Source organism: Marmota flaviventris, chromosome 10, assembly GCF_047511675.1.
Source record: "Marmota flaviventris isolate mMarFla1 chromosome 10, mMarFla1.hap1, whole genome shotgun sequence".
NCBI classification, from domain to species: Eukaryota; Metazoa; Chordata; class Mammalia; order Rodentia; family Sciuridae; genus Marmota; species Marmota flaviventris.
Genome location: NC_092507.1, coordinates 120,428,644 through 120,444,331, shown reverse-complemented (window position 1 = coordinate 120,444,331; position 15,688 = coordinate 120,428,644). Strand labels below are relative to the sequence as shown.

The following is a 15,688-nucleotide window of genomic DNA, read 5'->3' as shown; positions in this document are numbered from 1 at the left end:
AGGATCACAAGTTCAAAGCCAACCCCAGCAAAAAGCAAGGCACTAAGCAACTCAGAGACCTGTCTCTAAATAAAATACAAAATAGGGCTGGGGGTGTGGCTCAGTGGTCGAGTGCCCCTGGGTTCAATCCCTGGTACAAAAAGCAAAAAAAAAAAAAAAAAAAATGAAGAAGAAAGAGAAGGAGAAGAAAAAGAAGAATCTCTGAGGGAATTAAGGCCATGATAATGTCAGAATTGCTACTTCACAAGTGTTTTCGTTAGCTTTTCGCCACTGTGACCAAAAAGACTTGAGAAGAACAATTTTAGAGGAGGAAAAGTTTATTTGCTATTCATCATTTTAGAACTCTCTTTCCATAGATGGATGACTCTTGGCTCTAGGCCTGAGTGAGGTGGAATGCGGAGGTGGAGGGGTGAGGAGGAGGAAAGCAACCCAGGAAATAAAGAGCTTCACTCAGCAGAGACAGAAGGTAAACCCCAAAGGCACACCCCGTGACCACCTCCTCCAGCCACACCCTACCTGCCCTCAGTCACCACCCAGTGAATCCAGTCAGTGGACTCAGAGGCTGATTCCATTAAAGCTCTCCTAACCCCATGGTTTCACCTCTAAACTTTCTTGCATTATCTCACAAACGAACTTGTGGGGAACGTCTCCTACCTAAACTCCGACAACAAGGAAGAGGGTCAGTGACGTTAAAAGTGCCGTAATTTGCTTTCTATTATAAGAAAGGCCGTCCACTCCTGGGTATCTGTCTCCAAGAGAACTGAAAACATCTGCCTGCACAAAACCTGTATGAATGTTTAGTGTAGTCTTATCCATAATAGCCAAAATGTAGGGGGGAATCCAGCTGACGAATGGGTAAGTACATGTGAAGCCCTGTTATTCAACCACAGGAAGAATTAAGGGCCCTCACGCGCCACAGGACAGAGGAACCTTGAGCACACTGTGCTGAGTGGAAGAAGTCCATCACAGAAGGCTACATACCGCTGACTTCATTGACATGCAATGTCCAGAAACGGTCCTGGCTTACAAGTGTCTTCATCAACAGCATCATGAAATATAATCTTTGATATTTTTCTCCGGGGGAAGGGCGCAGAGGCTAAGATGCCTAGGGACATGGGAGTCATAGGGCCCCTGCTGCCTGGTCATCGGTATCAGGAACCCAGCGGGAGCCTTAAGGGGCTGCACTCTTCCTGCCAGGCACCCTGGTCTAGGACCTTGGCCCCACCCTTCAGAGCTGGCGAGCCAGGACGGGAAAGCTCCAGGAACATTCTAGAAAGCCAAGGGACTATGGATAGGACCTCCTCACTGTGAGTGAGATGGAGTGCCCCAAGGGAGGAGCTTGGTCGGGCAGAATTGGAGCCCCGGAGAAGTGGGGGAGGAAGTGGGAAAAGAGGCATCCTCACCGGGAGCCTGCGCACCCCGCACCCCGCCCTCCCGTCTGAAAGCCCTGAACTGAGCCTGGAGGCAGAGGAGGACTTTCCTCCTTTAGTGACTCTTGCCTTCTTGTGTAGCAAGAGTGGAAAGCAGATGCCCCAGGGGACTCTCCACCTTCAGCCTTTGGGACAGAGGGCAGGGCTGGCCTTCCTCAGACTGTGGGAGGACACAGACAAGGAAGTTGGGCATTCGGGAAATAGGACATGGGTCTCCTTGGACATGCCCCTGAGCAATGGCCAGGGTCCTAGGCTCCTCTTTGTTCCCACACACTTCACCTACCACGCCAGGGAGAGCACACACTAAGCCCAAGTTCAAAGTCCCTGCCCCCACTCTGCGAAGGGGGGGTTGGAGCAAGACCCCTTCCCTCCCCCGCCCCTCTTCAGGGCCCACTGAGTCTGCTCCTACACTAGGTCTCCAAGTGAAGGTCCAGGAGGATTGGAGCACTATGCGCAGGAGTGCCACATTGGGCCGCCTGGCCACCAGGAGCCAAGAATATGCCACCCCAGTCTCCCTCCTTGGCTCCGTCCTACCTCCCAGGACTCCACCCTGTTGTCCTTTGTCCAGCGAAGCCTCCATGTGCATCTTTGAGCACCTGCCTACCTCCCCCGCCACCTCCTCCACTCCAGACCCTCAGTACCTCAACATCGGCTTCCGACTCTGTCCAGTCCAGCACCTCCCCGGCCTCCAAATCTCTTGATGTCCATCAAGGCCCCTCCTGTTCAAACCTTCCCTAACCACCCACACCCAGGGCTTAGAGGTGGGGGCTTTCAAACATGCGTCTGTCCCTAGGACCCTTCCTTAAAGTAAGACTCTGGAGAAGCCTGATGAGAAATGTTTAACGGAATGTCTAGTTTCTCCTGTGGAAGTTTTCTTTCATACAGTTTGTCATTGCAGGACTAGTTCTGCCTCGAGGGGGGACCTGCCCTGCAGCAGCACCCCACAGCCCTGGTCAAACCCGTTAGGACAACGTCTGTAGGAGAGGACACACTTCCCCCATCTGAGTCAGAACGGACATCTTTTGTCTTCTGGAGGAAAACAGTCCTTGGGGGTAGGATAAGATCTCTGCTTGACAGAAAGCCGGTTCCAGCGCTCTGAGCCTGAAACGGTAAGTACACAGGTCCCTCTCCTCTGGACTGTGTGGCCCCAGCCACCTCCTAGGTTCAAGGTTTCTTTCCCTTCTGGCAGATTTTAAGGGAAGACTGTACCCTTGAGTCCTTCCGCCCCTTACATCCCTAGAACCGTGGATGTATCACTTCCTAATTTCTACCCATGCATCTCATTAGTGTCATGATAGTTTAAGAATCCTAAATCTAAGCAGATGTTTTCAAAAGGAGACCAATTTTTAAAGTACTTAGTGGCGTACACACGAGCTTTGCACGGCTGAGCTAAATAAGCACGTGACCATTTCTCATACACGAACCTCCACATCCGTGAAAAATAGGATCTGTTTTTGAGAGATGTGAAGCCAGTTTATTTGTGATAAAAATCATATGATTTTTCCCATCCATTGCACATACCTACATGCTATGTCAGGTGGCAGTGGCACAGCAGTCCCTACGCGCCTCTGTAAGGAACAAGATGCTCTCTGTTTATGTGACATTAGGTGCACATTCTTCAGAAACATTCCCACCACCTGCAGGGGGCTGTACCTTTCACAGCTCTGTCAGACCTTTACGTGCACAGTCAGAAAAAAAAGAAGAAGAAGAAGAAAAGAAAAGAAAAAGAAAAATGCAGGGCTCTGACTGCGACTGCAATACCGTAAGGGGCCAGGAGACACTCTTTGAACCATACCCCATGGCAGGGAGGCTTCTGAGCCATCTCTGAAGACCCACTCCTGCTCTTGTAGTTCCAATTTCACTGGCCAAAACTTTTTTAAATGATACTGCCTAAGGCTATCAGAGATGCCGGAAAGGCTGTCTCACTTCTATTGGGAAGTGTGAAGTGTTATTGATGTTTTGGAAAGTAATATAGCAATAGGAATTTATATTAAATATGCATACGCCCTACACCCAGCAGTTTCACTTCTGGGAGTCTGTGCCATTAAAAAAAAAAAGCATCCATTTTTAAGGATGTATATAAAGATATTTACTCTGCACAGTGGTGCTCACCTGTAATCTCAGTGGCTCTGGAGGCTGAGGCACAAAGATTGCAAGTTCAAAGCCAGCTTCAGCAATTAGTGAGACCCTAAGCAACTCAGCAAGACCCTGTCTATAAATAAAATATAAAAAGGGCTGGGGATGATGTGGCCCAGTGGTTAAGCACCTCTGGGTTCAATCCCTGGTTCCAAAAAAAAAAAAGTATTTCATTGTGAGAAATAGGCATATAATAAGCGTTCAGTTGACAAGTTAGGAAGGAAAGCATGTAGAATGCTGTCCAGAGCCCAATTAACTTCTCCTTCACAGTCCCAAGGTGCACCTCCACCAGAATACCCACACCCCCTCCTCCCTGTCAGGCTGGACAGTTCTACTCTTCATCCTAACCACAGTTACACCATATCACCGATTTTTTTAAAGGTATCATAAACCACCAGGTGCTACAATGCACACCTGTAATCCCAGCCACTCAGGAGGCTGAGGTAAGAGGAGCAGGAGTTTTAAGGCCAGCCTGGACAACTCAGAGAGACCCTGTCTCACAATAAGAAATAAAAAGGGCTGGAGACATTTCATTGATGCAACGCCCCTGGGCTTTTCAAAATGTGGGTTTTAAAAATGAAATTCTGAAGCAGAGCATGGTGGCACACACCTGTCAACGGGTAAAAGTAAGTATCCTAGCCAGAAACGAGGAAGAGGTTCCCAGGCCCTGGCCACTGGCATCCCCCTGAGTCCCCTAGCTACATAACATCCCTGAGCCTGCTAATTCAGGTGTCACCTTTGTGCAAATGTGGAAAAGGTGCCTCATCCTCCGGATGTGTGCAGCCAGGGACCAAGGTGGTGGTTCAAAAAGTGCAGCACACGCTGAATTTCAGCCTGCACTGACTCCCTGTCAGGGATTTTTTGTGCAGAGCACTCTTGTATAACTGTTCTCAGCAGCCCTGCCCAGGGTACCTCTGGGGACCCACCCACCGCCAACAGCCCACCCAGCACTGGTACCCCACACTTCTTCAGACTGGCAGCCTGGCTCTCGGATAAAGCAGTTGAGCCATGCGTTTTTTGTGAGATATCTTATTGCAGCTATAAAATCCATTAAAATTACGTTTCTAAGTAAACTGAAATGAGTTCCTCTTATGGCTGGGGGCCGAGAATTCCCTTGAGTCAAACAGGGTATCTCGGGCTGGGGATGTGGCTCAAGCGGTAGCGTGCTCGCCTGGTATGCGTGCGGCCCGGGTTTGATCCTCAGCACCACATACACACAAAGATGTTGTGTCCGCCGAAAATTAAACAACAAAAATAAATTTAAAAAAAAAAAACAGGGTATCTCGTCCTTCCCAGCGTCTCCAGCAATGAGGATGGTTTCTGGCACACAGAGGCACTTCCTGAGCATAAATGTGTTGAATAAAAGAACAAATGATAGCTATTATGGTTTGGATCTGGAATGTCCCCCAGAAGCTCATGTGTTGAAGGCTAGGTCTCCATGGCAGCAGTGCCCAGAGTGACTAGATCATGAGGACTTTGATCTCATGGATGGATTAATGTACTGATAGCTGATGGACTAATGGGAAGTGGTGGAAACTAGGCAGGTAGGGCATGGTTGGGGGAAGTATGTCACTGGGAGTGTGTCCTTGGGGACTCTTGTTTCTGACCCATTCCTCCCTCCCTCTCCTCCCCCCTAACTCCCTCCAGGCTACCATGAACTGAGCATTTTAATATGCCCCACCTTTCTGCCATGAGTTCCACCTCACCTGAGGCCCAAAGCCGACTGTGAACTAAAAGTTCTGGAACTAGAACCTCGTGGCACAACGGTAGCACGTTTGACTCCAGATCCAAAGTTCTGAAACTATGAGCCAAAATAAATCTTTACTCCTCCAAGTTGTTTGGGTCAGATATTCTGGTCTCAATGAAGAAAAGATGACTAACGAAAATGGCAGAATAAGTACCTTGGTCAGCCAGAAACATCTAAAACTGTTACTTAAAGTATAAACATTTTTATTACGTAGAAATGTAAATTTATTTATTTATTTATTTTCAGTACGAAGAACTGAGCCCAAGGGCACCCTACCACTGAGCTACATCCCCAGCCCTTGTTTTTTATTTTTCATTTTTTGATTTTTGAGTCTCACCAAGTTGCCCAAGCCGACCTTGAACCTTCCAGTTCTCCTGCCTCAGCCTCCCAGATAGAGTGACTGGGATTAAAGACATGCACCACCACACCTGGCTGAAAGTCCTTATCAAAGTGCAACAGTAGGATATTTAGCAGGATATCTTAAGAGGTTAAATCTGAATAAAAACAGAAATTCAGAGAAATAAGAACAGCTTGGAAGCTGGGTTTTGCCTGAGGGCATTTGCCAGTACTCAAGATCTTTTCTATGGAGGGAGCATATTGGGGAAGCCCTGTCTCCTCCACCCCTACATAAAGCTGAGCTTTTAAAAGCCTCACCTGTAGGGTAAGTGTGAGGTAGAGATAAACCTACACATCTAGAGACTCAGGAGAATTTGCCTTCTTTAAATCTGGGTACTGCATTTGGGGGGGAGGGGACTCTCAATTAAACAAGCTAGTCATCCCTCAAGTGTGCCCCCAGAATCTGCTAAAACAAATTTAAACTTGCTATAAAGAAACCACCTTCAACTAAGAGGCCTCCAAAAATTTCCACCCACAAGGTTTCCAAAGACTGTGTTCACAGTCAAAAATCACAAAACAGGAGCGGGTGCTGGGTGGAGCGGGTGCTGGGTGGAGGTGCATGCCTGTGACCCCAGCAGCTCAGGACACTGAGACAGGAGGATCAGGAGATGGGAGGCCAGCCTGAGCAACATAGTGAGACCCCGCCTCAAAATAAAACACAACCTGGAGACATATCTCAGTGGTAGAGCTCCCGGGTTCAATCCCCCGCACAGGGGAAATTTTCTCACAGTTCCAGAAAGAGAAGAAAAGAGAGGAGAGGAAGGAAAAGAGAGTTAAGGGAACATTAGCAGACAAAGGGTGAGGACCTTCCAGACAGAGGAAAAACATCATGGGGGGGGTGTGCAGGGGGCGCTCGGGTTGTGGCTCAGCAGTAGAGAGCTCGTCTAGAATGTGCGAGGCCCTGGGTTCGATCCTCAGCACCACATAAAAATCAATAAATAAAATAAAGGTACAAAAAATTATTTTTTTAAAAAAAATCACTTCCATAGGTTCAAGAAGATTTATGAAGCCCAAGCAGGTTACACACAAAGAAATCTAACCCTGGAAGCCAGGTGTGGTGGCACACATCTGTAATCTCAGAGACTCTGGAGGCTGAGGCAGGAGAATCGTAAATTCGAGGTCAGCCTCATGAATTTAGACCCTGTCCGAAAATATAGAATAAAATAAAAAGGGATAGGGATGTAGTTCAGGAGCAGAGCGCCCCTAGGTCAGGTTCCAAGTGTGGGGAGGGGCAGTCTGTGCACCTAACCACACTCAATCCCACCCCTTGATTGCTACCCCTACCAGATTCCATTGTAAATGCCGCTCCCCTATTCCCCACCGCAAAAAACAAAATAAAATATTCTTTTTTTAACTTTAAAATTATTTCACTAAAACAAACGGAAGAATCTGCTACTGTCCCTTTTCATTCCTGTAGAGACGCAGAAGTTAAAGGACAGGTGTTCTGTGCACCTGTGCTTCTCTCCAACCTCCGGGCTGCCCACCCTCCAGAACCCCCTAGAAAAGCGGACCGTACGCCCTTGCCTGAGCAGCCGCTCCCCGCAGCCTGGAGCCCCTCTGCCCACTGAAACAAGACCCCCTCCCTTCGGGGCAGCACTGACTGCACCCAGGTCTCCTGGCCTCCAACGGACCCTCGCTTGGCTTTGCTGAGTGGGCGGGTCTCAGGTGAAGTTGATTGCTGGGCACCAGAAGATCCTTCTGCCTTAACCTCCTCTGAGCGCCAAGATCTATCTCCAGGGCTGTGACCCTGTGCGCCAGCCCTAACACGGTTGACCCCTCTGCAGGGGCCCAAGAAAACCTACCCCGCGCCCTCCCCCAGGGGCCCTGCTCTCTGCCCGCAAGAGGGCGCTGTCTCCAAATTGTCTGCCCCTGGGCGGCGGCGGGGAATGGGGCGAGTACTTTTCCATGGAACTGAATAGCGCCGAGATGTGGACCTTCCTGATAACCCCGCAGGGTGGCGAAGGGGAGGCAACCCTGGGAGGAAGGGTTCCAAAAAGGTGCGGCTCTCAGCGGCTTACCGATCCCCATCCCCGACCAGTGGGCTTAGTTCCACAAAGTTGCACAGGGAGGAGGGGAGGGGAGTAAGAAGGAAGTGGTCTCCATCTGAGGTTGAGATATTTTTTCCCCAGGATATAGGGAGAAACTTGCCCTGTTTGGACAAGGCCTAGAGGCAAGGAATGTCGAGTAAAAAGCCTCTTAATCTCCCCGACCCCACCCTCCTGCCTGAAAACACTGATGCAGACAATAGACAATAAGTCAATTAGTCATCTTCTCTGAAGAGAGCTGAGGACTTGGGTTGGCTCCAGTGGGATGGCTGGTGATTCATTCAAATGAAACTTCAGGGATCGGCTGGGTCAATATTAACAGAAGCTGCCTTTGGCCCATCCCAGGGACCCCTATTGTGCCCCATGTGTGAGCACCTCATGATTCACAAGTTCATGGGGCTGCCAGCTCCTCAGGCCACGACCCCCAACATAAAGGACCCCATCTCTGAACGCAGGGAGAGAGAATTCTAGTGGGCTTCTCCAAGGGCTGGTGATGGGGGGCTCAGTGGTGGAGCACTTACCTGGATGCTTGAGGCCCTGGGTTTGACGCCCAACACCATGAAAATATAAAAATAAAAAAAAATGTGCCTCTCTACCTGCAACTGGAGCATGAGTAGCTTCAATCAACTCTACAGTCTTTAGTGGTCTCAGAAACCACCTCAGACCCGGACTCATGCATCTCAGATGTGCCAGCTACGCCCCACCTCCCTATGGTAACAGAGTGGATTGGCCCCACCCCAGGGCCCATCCAGCACTTCCCCTGTCACCACACCCAGAGCAAAACATGTCTTCAGGGAGCTGTTAGGACGATCTCTGTCCCACTTCTAGGGACCCCAAGCTCCCTCAGAGCCCAGACACCATTTCCTTCTCCAGTCTCACCCTAGGTCTCTACTGGAGATCATTTGATGGCTTCCCCAAGGCAGGGGGGGGGGGCAACTTTTCTAATTCACATAAAGTCTCCTTATGAGCTTGCAGCAGCCTTACCAGGGCAGATGGCCAGTGAGTCAGTCCAGAGGTTAACAAGGAAGCAGACTTCCTGATGGCTGGTACAGCCAGACCAAAGAGGAATCAGAAATCATTGGAAAGCCATGACACAAGGATAGATTCAACAATAACAAAAAAAAAAAAATTTATTGTGCAATTACCCACCACTGGATTGGACTCAGACAAGCCCCCAGAGGGCATCTCCACCTTCCCAATTTATTTGTAGTCCTTGAGGGCATCATTGTAGATCAAAGCCAAGGCCCCTAGGAAGGTGACATACTCCTGGAAGTTCACCTCCTGGTCCTTGTTCCGGTCCAGGTCTTCCATCAGCCTTGAAATTTCGGCATCCTGCAGCTTCTAATGTGTTAGAATGGAAAGTGCAGACTCAAGGAGGAGCCCCTGGGTGCTCTCCCTTCCTCCCTCCCAGGCAGCTCTGCTCAGGGACATCCACCTTGGGTTCAGCTTGGCTTTACCTCTCTTCAGTCCCTGCTCCTCCCTTGAGGGACTGAACACCAGGACAAGACTATCCCGACCCCGGGAGGGAATGGATCTTCAGCTCAGGGAGGCCAGCGGCCCAGGGCCAGATGGCTGAGTGGGCAGAGGGGCCTGGGGAGAAGGCTACTCACGGCGCCGATGGAGAGCTCCTTCTGGATCAGTTCCTTGAGCTCCTTCTTGCTCAGGGTGCTCTTGTCACCCTCCCTGCCCGAGTACTTGTGGAAGATGGCCACGAGCAGACCAATGGCCTGATCCAGGGGGCACGCCATGACTGGGGGCTGGACCTAGAGCTGGTGACAGAAGGGCTGGTTAGTGTCACAGCACCAGGGACTTCTTGCTCACCACACACCCCCAGAGCTCTGTCCCCACGACCTGCCTGAACCACCCAGCCTCAGGCCACACACAGGTGGCATCAGGAGGCAGCGCATGAGAGGTGGGAGCAGACTGAGGCCAGGGGACAGCGCCCCAAGAGGCCACCGCGGGGGAACAGAGACGGTTCAGGGTTCTGAGGAGCAAACGGGCCGATGGCTTAGATCAGGCCAAGGACTCGTCTCCAGGATATCCAGAAAAAGGGAAGGGGATGGAGGCTGCCCTCACACCTCGCAGGGCCACATACTGCGACAATGACACACCCAGGACACACCCTCCCGCACCCCAGGAAAGCACACTCGGTGCTGCCCCCGGGGCTGCCTGGCACAGCCCGCCTCTCCCAGCCGTCCCTCTGGCCCCAGCACCGCGGACCCGGCCAGTGAATCCCGACCCCGACGGGGAGGCAGGGGGTGGCGAGCGGGGACGGCTGGCCCCGAGCGCGAGCCGGTCCTAGGAGGACCCCTGCGCTGTCCCGGCGAGAACTCACCACGATCGAGGCAGCGGAGCAAGATGGGAGCAGCGAGGGGACGGGCTGTGTCGCAGTCCCGCTGGCCTTATAGCGGCCGGCCGCATCCGGGAGGCCGGCTGGGGACAGCCCACCGCCCCACCCCGCCCCGCCCCAGCCCGCTCACACAGCACCGGGTCCCCTCGATGTCCACGCCCAGGGCTGTTCCGGGTAGGACGGGATTGAGAAAGCCTAGCAGCCGGACTAGGGTGTCGAGGGGAGACCACTGCAGGCCAGGTGACATCAGAGTTCCCCCCAGATTTTCATAGTTCACTTTGCCCTTCGTGGTCTATGACAGGGCATGGAGAGGGAGGTCCCCGGGAGGCGGTGGCCGCGGACCTCCCTGCATCTTCCGCAGCCACCGGCCTGCCAGTGCTTGAATGTGGTCCTAAAGTAGCGACCGTGTGGGGAGGGGGAGAGGGAGGGAGGATCTCACAAGAGACTGGTGTCCCCCACCCCCTCAGGGTGATCAGGGTCAATTTTAGAGGAGGGAGAGGGAGCAGCCAGGGGTCGCAAGATGATTCAAAGACTCTAGATCACCCGTCCCCACCAACAACAAATTCCTCTCAATATCAACACTCCACCCCCCCACCCCCACCCCTGGAATTCCACTCGCACAACCGTCTCATGTTGAACTGCACACCCGCCTGAGCCAAGTCCTGCCCCCCCGCATTAGTTACTCACTCTTGAGTGAAAAGTTTTCCAGATCCTCTCTTGAGAAAAAAATCTAGAGAGGGGGAGGCAGAGGGAGAAGAAAGCACTGGTCCCCAGAGACAATTGGGGCAGGGGAAGAATGCTTCTGAGAGGGGATGCAGCAGAGGGAAAGGGCTGGAGCAGAGCCAGACTGCCCCATGAGCTAGCCACAAGCCAGAACTGACTGTCATCACTGCCTTCTGAGCCACACCCAGCGCTCCGGCCTCTTCACTCTCAAAGTACTTTCTCTGTTAGTTTCCTCTGCTTTTCTGCAGCCTGCAGAGAGCATGCAAAAGCCTCCCTGTTTTTCAGGAGGGCAAAACTAAGCCAGGACAAGCTCCATGACAGCAAGTGGGTGGGCGCTCAGGACCCTAACACCCAGAAACTGTCTCCACTCACTAACGGAGGACAGCTACGTGCCCTTTCCCACCCACACCAGAGGGGACAAGACACCTTCAAGAACAGCCTCCAGACACTTGAGATGGAAAATCTTTATTGCCTCTGCTGGAAGAGTCTATCAGGAAGGAAGAGGAGGCTCAGGGGCCAAAGAGGGCTGTCAAAGGAGCTAGAGAGGTCAACAGCTGTGGCAAACAGAGAGGGCAGAGGGGAGCCCCCGTCATTGGTTGTCCTCCAGGAAGAAGTCATTGTAGGCCATGCACAGCGTGGTCAGGAACACCGAGTACTCCTTGAAGTCAATCTCCTGGTCGCTGTTTTTATCCAGGCTCTTCATCAGGTCGTCGATGCTGCTCTCCTTCATCTTCTGCAAGGGTCCAGGTGGAGGGACAGCTCAGAAACCCCTCCCCGTCCTGCTCCACTATGCAAGGCACCCTCAATGTGATCCCCAGCTAAGTCAGCACCCCTGTATGCATGCTGATCCCCCGAATCTCCCCCCGCCAGCCCACACCTGGCTCAGGGCCTGGCCCCCAGTAGGGATCAGTGACCTGACTCCTGACTCCAAATAAATTACAATAGGAAAGTTAGCCTAGTCTCTCCCTCCTCCACACCTTCCCCTGTTAGAGAAGTGATGACCTGAGGCTGGGGATGTGGTTTAGTGGTAAAGCTCTTGCCTAACATGTTTGAGGGCCTAGGTTTGATCCCCAGGATTGCAAAAAATAAAAGCAAAGGACTAGCCAGACATAGTGGCACAAGCCTGTAATCCCAGCTACCTAGACTCTGAGACAAGAGGATCACAAGTTTGAGGCTAGCCTGGGCAACCTAGCAAGACCACATCTTAAAATAAAAAGGGGCTGGGAATGTAGCTCAGTCATATAGCACCCCATGTTCAATCCCTGCTAATGCAAAAATCATGATCGTCCTCCACATGCTAATACCTAATAAAAAACAGCTTAAGGATCATGTGACACTGAGCATCATCTAAATCTCAGACTTATTCTGTCCTGTTTGTTTGTTTGTTTGTTTTGTTTGTTTTTGCCATGCTGGGGATTGAACCTACGTGGGCTGTTCCACTGAGCCACATCCCCAGCCCTTTTTATTTTCAGACAGGACCTCACTGGATTGTGCAGGTTGGCCTCCAACTCGGGATCCTCCTGCCTCAGACTCCTGAGTTGCTGGGATTCCAGGTGCACCCCTGGCAGTAGTCTGTCTCCATGAGAACAGTACATGGAAGCTGAGAAGCCATTCTGCGCCTTCCCCGTGGGAGAGCTGGACTGAAGCTCAGCCTAGCATTGGGTTGTGCTGTCTGTCTGGTCCCCTGTCCTCTCACCCTGCTTCCACCAGAAGGGTGGAGACAGAGCCCTCGGGATGGACCAGGAGGGAACCACAGACAGGCAGATGCTGCCTTCCCCCGTCTTTGCCCTCAGCTCCACATCTTCCGAGGATCCAGGATGCCGGCACATGTGGAGATGGAAACTACCTCTTTGCAACAGGGTCCTGGTTCTTCTCTGGGCTCCTGTGATAGCTAGGCCCTCCCCTGGGACTCTGTCCCCCAGTAACTAACCCCTGATGAGCTGGTAGCCCCTGCCTCTGCCCTCATCAACTCCAGAACGGTGAGATCCAGGCAGGAAGGGCTGAGAGCAGACTGGGGACACCGTCCCTGCTGCCTCTTCTGCCCATGGGGGCACCGCTCTAGGGAACTTCTCTCTGGGGCCCTCCAGAGTTCAGGATGTGACAGAAGGATGTGTCTCCTTCCTACCCTGTGTTCCCCGGCCTCCAGGCCAAATTGTAAAGGAAAAGGGGAGGGTAATGCGCAGGACTGCCCTGGAACTGCAGCTCAGCCTCTCTCTGGACAAATTCCATATAAGTTTCTAAGCCTTGATGTTTTTATTCCTCCCCTGCGTGGTACTGGGGGTCAAACCCCAGGGATGCCCGACCACCAAATTACATCCCCAGCCCTTTTTATTCTTTATTTTGAGACAGGGTCTCACTGAGTTGCCCAAGTTGGTCTTGAACTTGTGGTCTTCCTGCCTCGACCTCCTAAGTCTCTGGGATTACTGACACTGCGCCACCGCAACCAGCCTGAGCCTTGATTTTTTTTTTTTTAACTGTAAAAATAAGATGATGTCTACTCGTGGGCCTTCCCCTCTGTCTCGATCACCTCCCTTCTACCTTCTCCATCTGATAATAATCAGCTCTGTCTCCTTCCTACCCTGTGTTCACAAATTAATCCTTAATCTGCAGGTCAGCACCATCTGAGAGCCATGGCTCTGCCAGGCACAACACACAGAATCAGGCAGGGTCCCCCCTTGACCTAGATACCTGGCACTTTCACCCTGCAGGATTCCTAGCACAGGCTCCGCCACTTCTGTCACAGCCTGGCCCCACCATCAAGAAAGCATCCAGGGCTGGGGCTGGGCCTCAGTGGTGGAGCGCTTGCCTTGCATGCATGAGGCACTGGGTTCCATCCCCAGCACCACATAAAAAGCTAAATAAACAAAATAAAGGTATTGTGTCCATCTACATCTAAAAATGTTTAAAAAAGAAAAGAAAGTATCTGCCTCTGATTTTATAGCCCTTGCGCAGGCTTGCGGTGTAGCCCAGGCTCGGCCCTTCTCCTTCTCAGTAAGCCTGACTCATGCCCAGCACAGAGATCTAGAACTCTGTTAGCTTGAGAAGTCCACCCTCTTCCTTCTGTCTCTGGCCGTACCTTCCAGCCATCCCCACCCCTGGCTTAGACCTGAGTCCCCCAAGGGCAGATTTGTGACTTTGTTGGGGGGGGGGTGAGAAGAAATGGCCACCTACCTCCCCAAGACTCAGCTCCTTCTTGATCAACTCCTTTAGTTCCTTCCTACTCAGGGTCAGCTTGCTACCCTCTCTCCCCGAATATTTGTGGAATGTGGTGACCATAGTGGTCAGGGCCTTCTCAAGTGGAGTCTCCATCACAGTGTGCAGCTCTAGAGTGGAGAGAGGAGAAGTCATAGTGCTCAGGAAGCCAGACCTCTGTCCACCATCATCACTAGCCCACCCAGAGCCCCTCCCTCAAAGGATTGGGGACTGGAACCCATGATAAGACCCAAATCCAGCAACAGAAGGACATTACAGTGAGACTGGCCAGCCCCCAAAGGAACTGCGGACTCCTCCACTAGGGAGATGTCGACAAAGGGGGCTAGGGGCAGAAAGAGGACAGATGACCTCCCCAAAAGAGCTAGTCACAGATAGTAGAGCAGAGAAGGGGCCAAGGTTTCTTCTCTGCCCTGTCCAGCCTGAGCCCTGGTTTTACCTCCTCTCCTCCAGCACCTGAATCACCTGATATCAAGGAAGGTCTTGCTGTAAAGTAGGGGACAGGGCAACGGGTGTCCGAGGGTAGGAGGGGTTGGGGCTGAAAGCTCATAACAGGAAGCAGGAAAGAGGTGACTGGACTTGCCTGTCTGACCTCCAGGCTCAGGCCAGTGACTTGTACCCAGGAGGCATGGAGGCCAGAGGACTATTGACGTCTAACTCCAGGGTCTTTCTGAGACCTGGACCAGAGGTGGGGTTGGAATGGGGGCCTCAATGCTGTCAGCACAGCCACCCCTCCAAGGTAGCTAGAGCCTCTGCAGCTCAGACTCAAAACCACTTCCCCTCAGGGAAGGAGGAGGCCCTACCCAGGGAACTTGAGCAATGCAGGCCGACCTGGTGGAGAGCCCTTAGCCAGGAGGAGGAATGTCTGGCTCTTGCTTCCAGCCCGAAGCCCACCCGTCAGTCCTTGAGCTGGACCCCTCATTCATCTCCCACCTCCCCAAATCCTCATCTTTTCCCCCCCCTCCGGGAGGCTCAGCCAGGACATGATTGCAGTCACAAGTCCCAGCACTCTGCCCTCTCCTCCCGGAGCACACACCCTCTTGCACAGCCGGGCCTTCCTTGAGGAGGTCTCCGTGGCTGGTCACCCTGCGACCTCGTCACCCAGCTCAGGCCAGCAGAGGTGAACAGAGAGATCAGAAGGAGGGACTCACCAAGGAGGGCACGAACCCGAGGAGTGCAAGCAGCAGCCGCTGCCTCCCTCCCCGGTTCTCTGCCTTTATTCCCTGGCTCCCAGTGCCCAGGGGATCAGGGAGAAAAGGCCAAGGAGGAGGGGTCAGGGACGCGAGGACACCCAGCAGAGCCTCCTGGGACTCGACTGGGGAGAAGCCCCTGCTGCACATTTGCCTTCCTTGTTTACAGGTGGGGGGCAGGGAGGGGGCACACATATCTACAGTTCCAGAAACGTCATTTTTCTAACCCAAAACCAGAACTCACCATCTGATAGAGCAATAGGCAGAAGAAGGGAAGTCGGGCTGTTTTGGAAAGAGAAGCCTAGAAGGAAGGAGCCAAATAAAAGTTATCTCCCCAAGGCCGAGGGCAACGCTCCACATTGGAACCCGCCCTACCACCCTCTCCAAGAGCAGAGGAGACACCTGGAGATCCCTGACTGTCAGTGGAGGAGGTATTTCCTATAAGTCAGGATCATTAGCTA

At 52.4% G+C, this 15,688-nt stretch overlaps 2 protein-coding genes across 5 annotated transcripts; both read right to left on the bottom strand.

Annotated features, from left to right (window-relative positions):
* Positions 1 to 8,854: 8,854 nt before the first annotated feature.
* S100a6 (S100 calcium binding protein A6) lies at positions 8,855 to 10,883 on the bottom strand. 2 transcript variants are annotated; one of them, XM_027920975.2, is made up of 3 exons: positions 10,792 to 10,883; positions 9,365 to 9,523; positions 8,855 to 9,095 (listed from the first exon to the last, which is right to left on the bottom strand). In XM_027920975.2, exons 2-3 carry the CDS (start codon positions 9,500 to 9,502, stop codon positions 8,955 to 8,957), a joined length of 279 nt encoding a protein of 92 aa, XP_027776776.1. In that variant the 5' UTR covers positions 9,503 to 9,523; positions 10,792 to 10,883; the 3' UTR covers positions 8,855 to 8,954. The 2 variants fall into 2 exon arrangements, with proteins under 2 accessions (XP_027776776.1, XP_027776775.1); XM_027920974.3 differs by lacking the exon at positions 10,792 to 10,883 and adding an exon at positions 10,090 to 10,198.
* Positions 10,884 to 11,276: 393 nt separating this feature from the next.
* On the bottom strand, positions 11,277 to 14,797 carry S100a5 (S100 calcium binding protein A5). 3 transcript variants are annotated; one of them, XM_027920888.2, is made up of 3 exons: positions 14,621 to 14,797; positions 13,999 to 14,150; positions 11,277 to 11,560 (listed from the first exon to the last, which is right to left on the bottom strand). In XM_027920888.2, the coding sequence occupies exons 2-3, from the start codon at positions 14,134 to 14,136 to the stop codon at positions 11,417 to 11,419; spliced, it is 282 nt and encodes a 93-aa protein (XP_027776689.1). In that variant the 5' UTR covers positions 14,137 to 14,150; positions 14,621 to 14,797; the 3' UTR covers positions 11,277 to 11,416. The 3 variants fall into 3 exon arrangements, with proteins under 3 accessions (XP_027776689.1, XP_027776687.1, XP_027776688.1); XM_027920886.2 differs by lacking the exon at positions 14,621 to 14,797 and adding an exon at positions 14,503 to 14,599; XM_027920887.2 differs by lacking the exon at positions 14,621 to 14,797 and adding an exon at positions 14,477 to 14,582.
* Between the last annotated feature and the right edge of the window lie 891 nt (positions 14,798 to 15,688).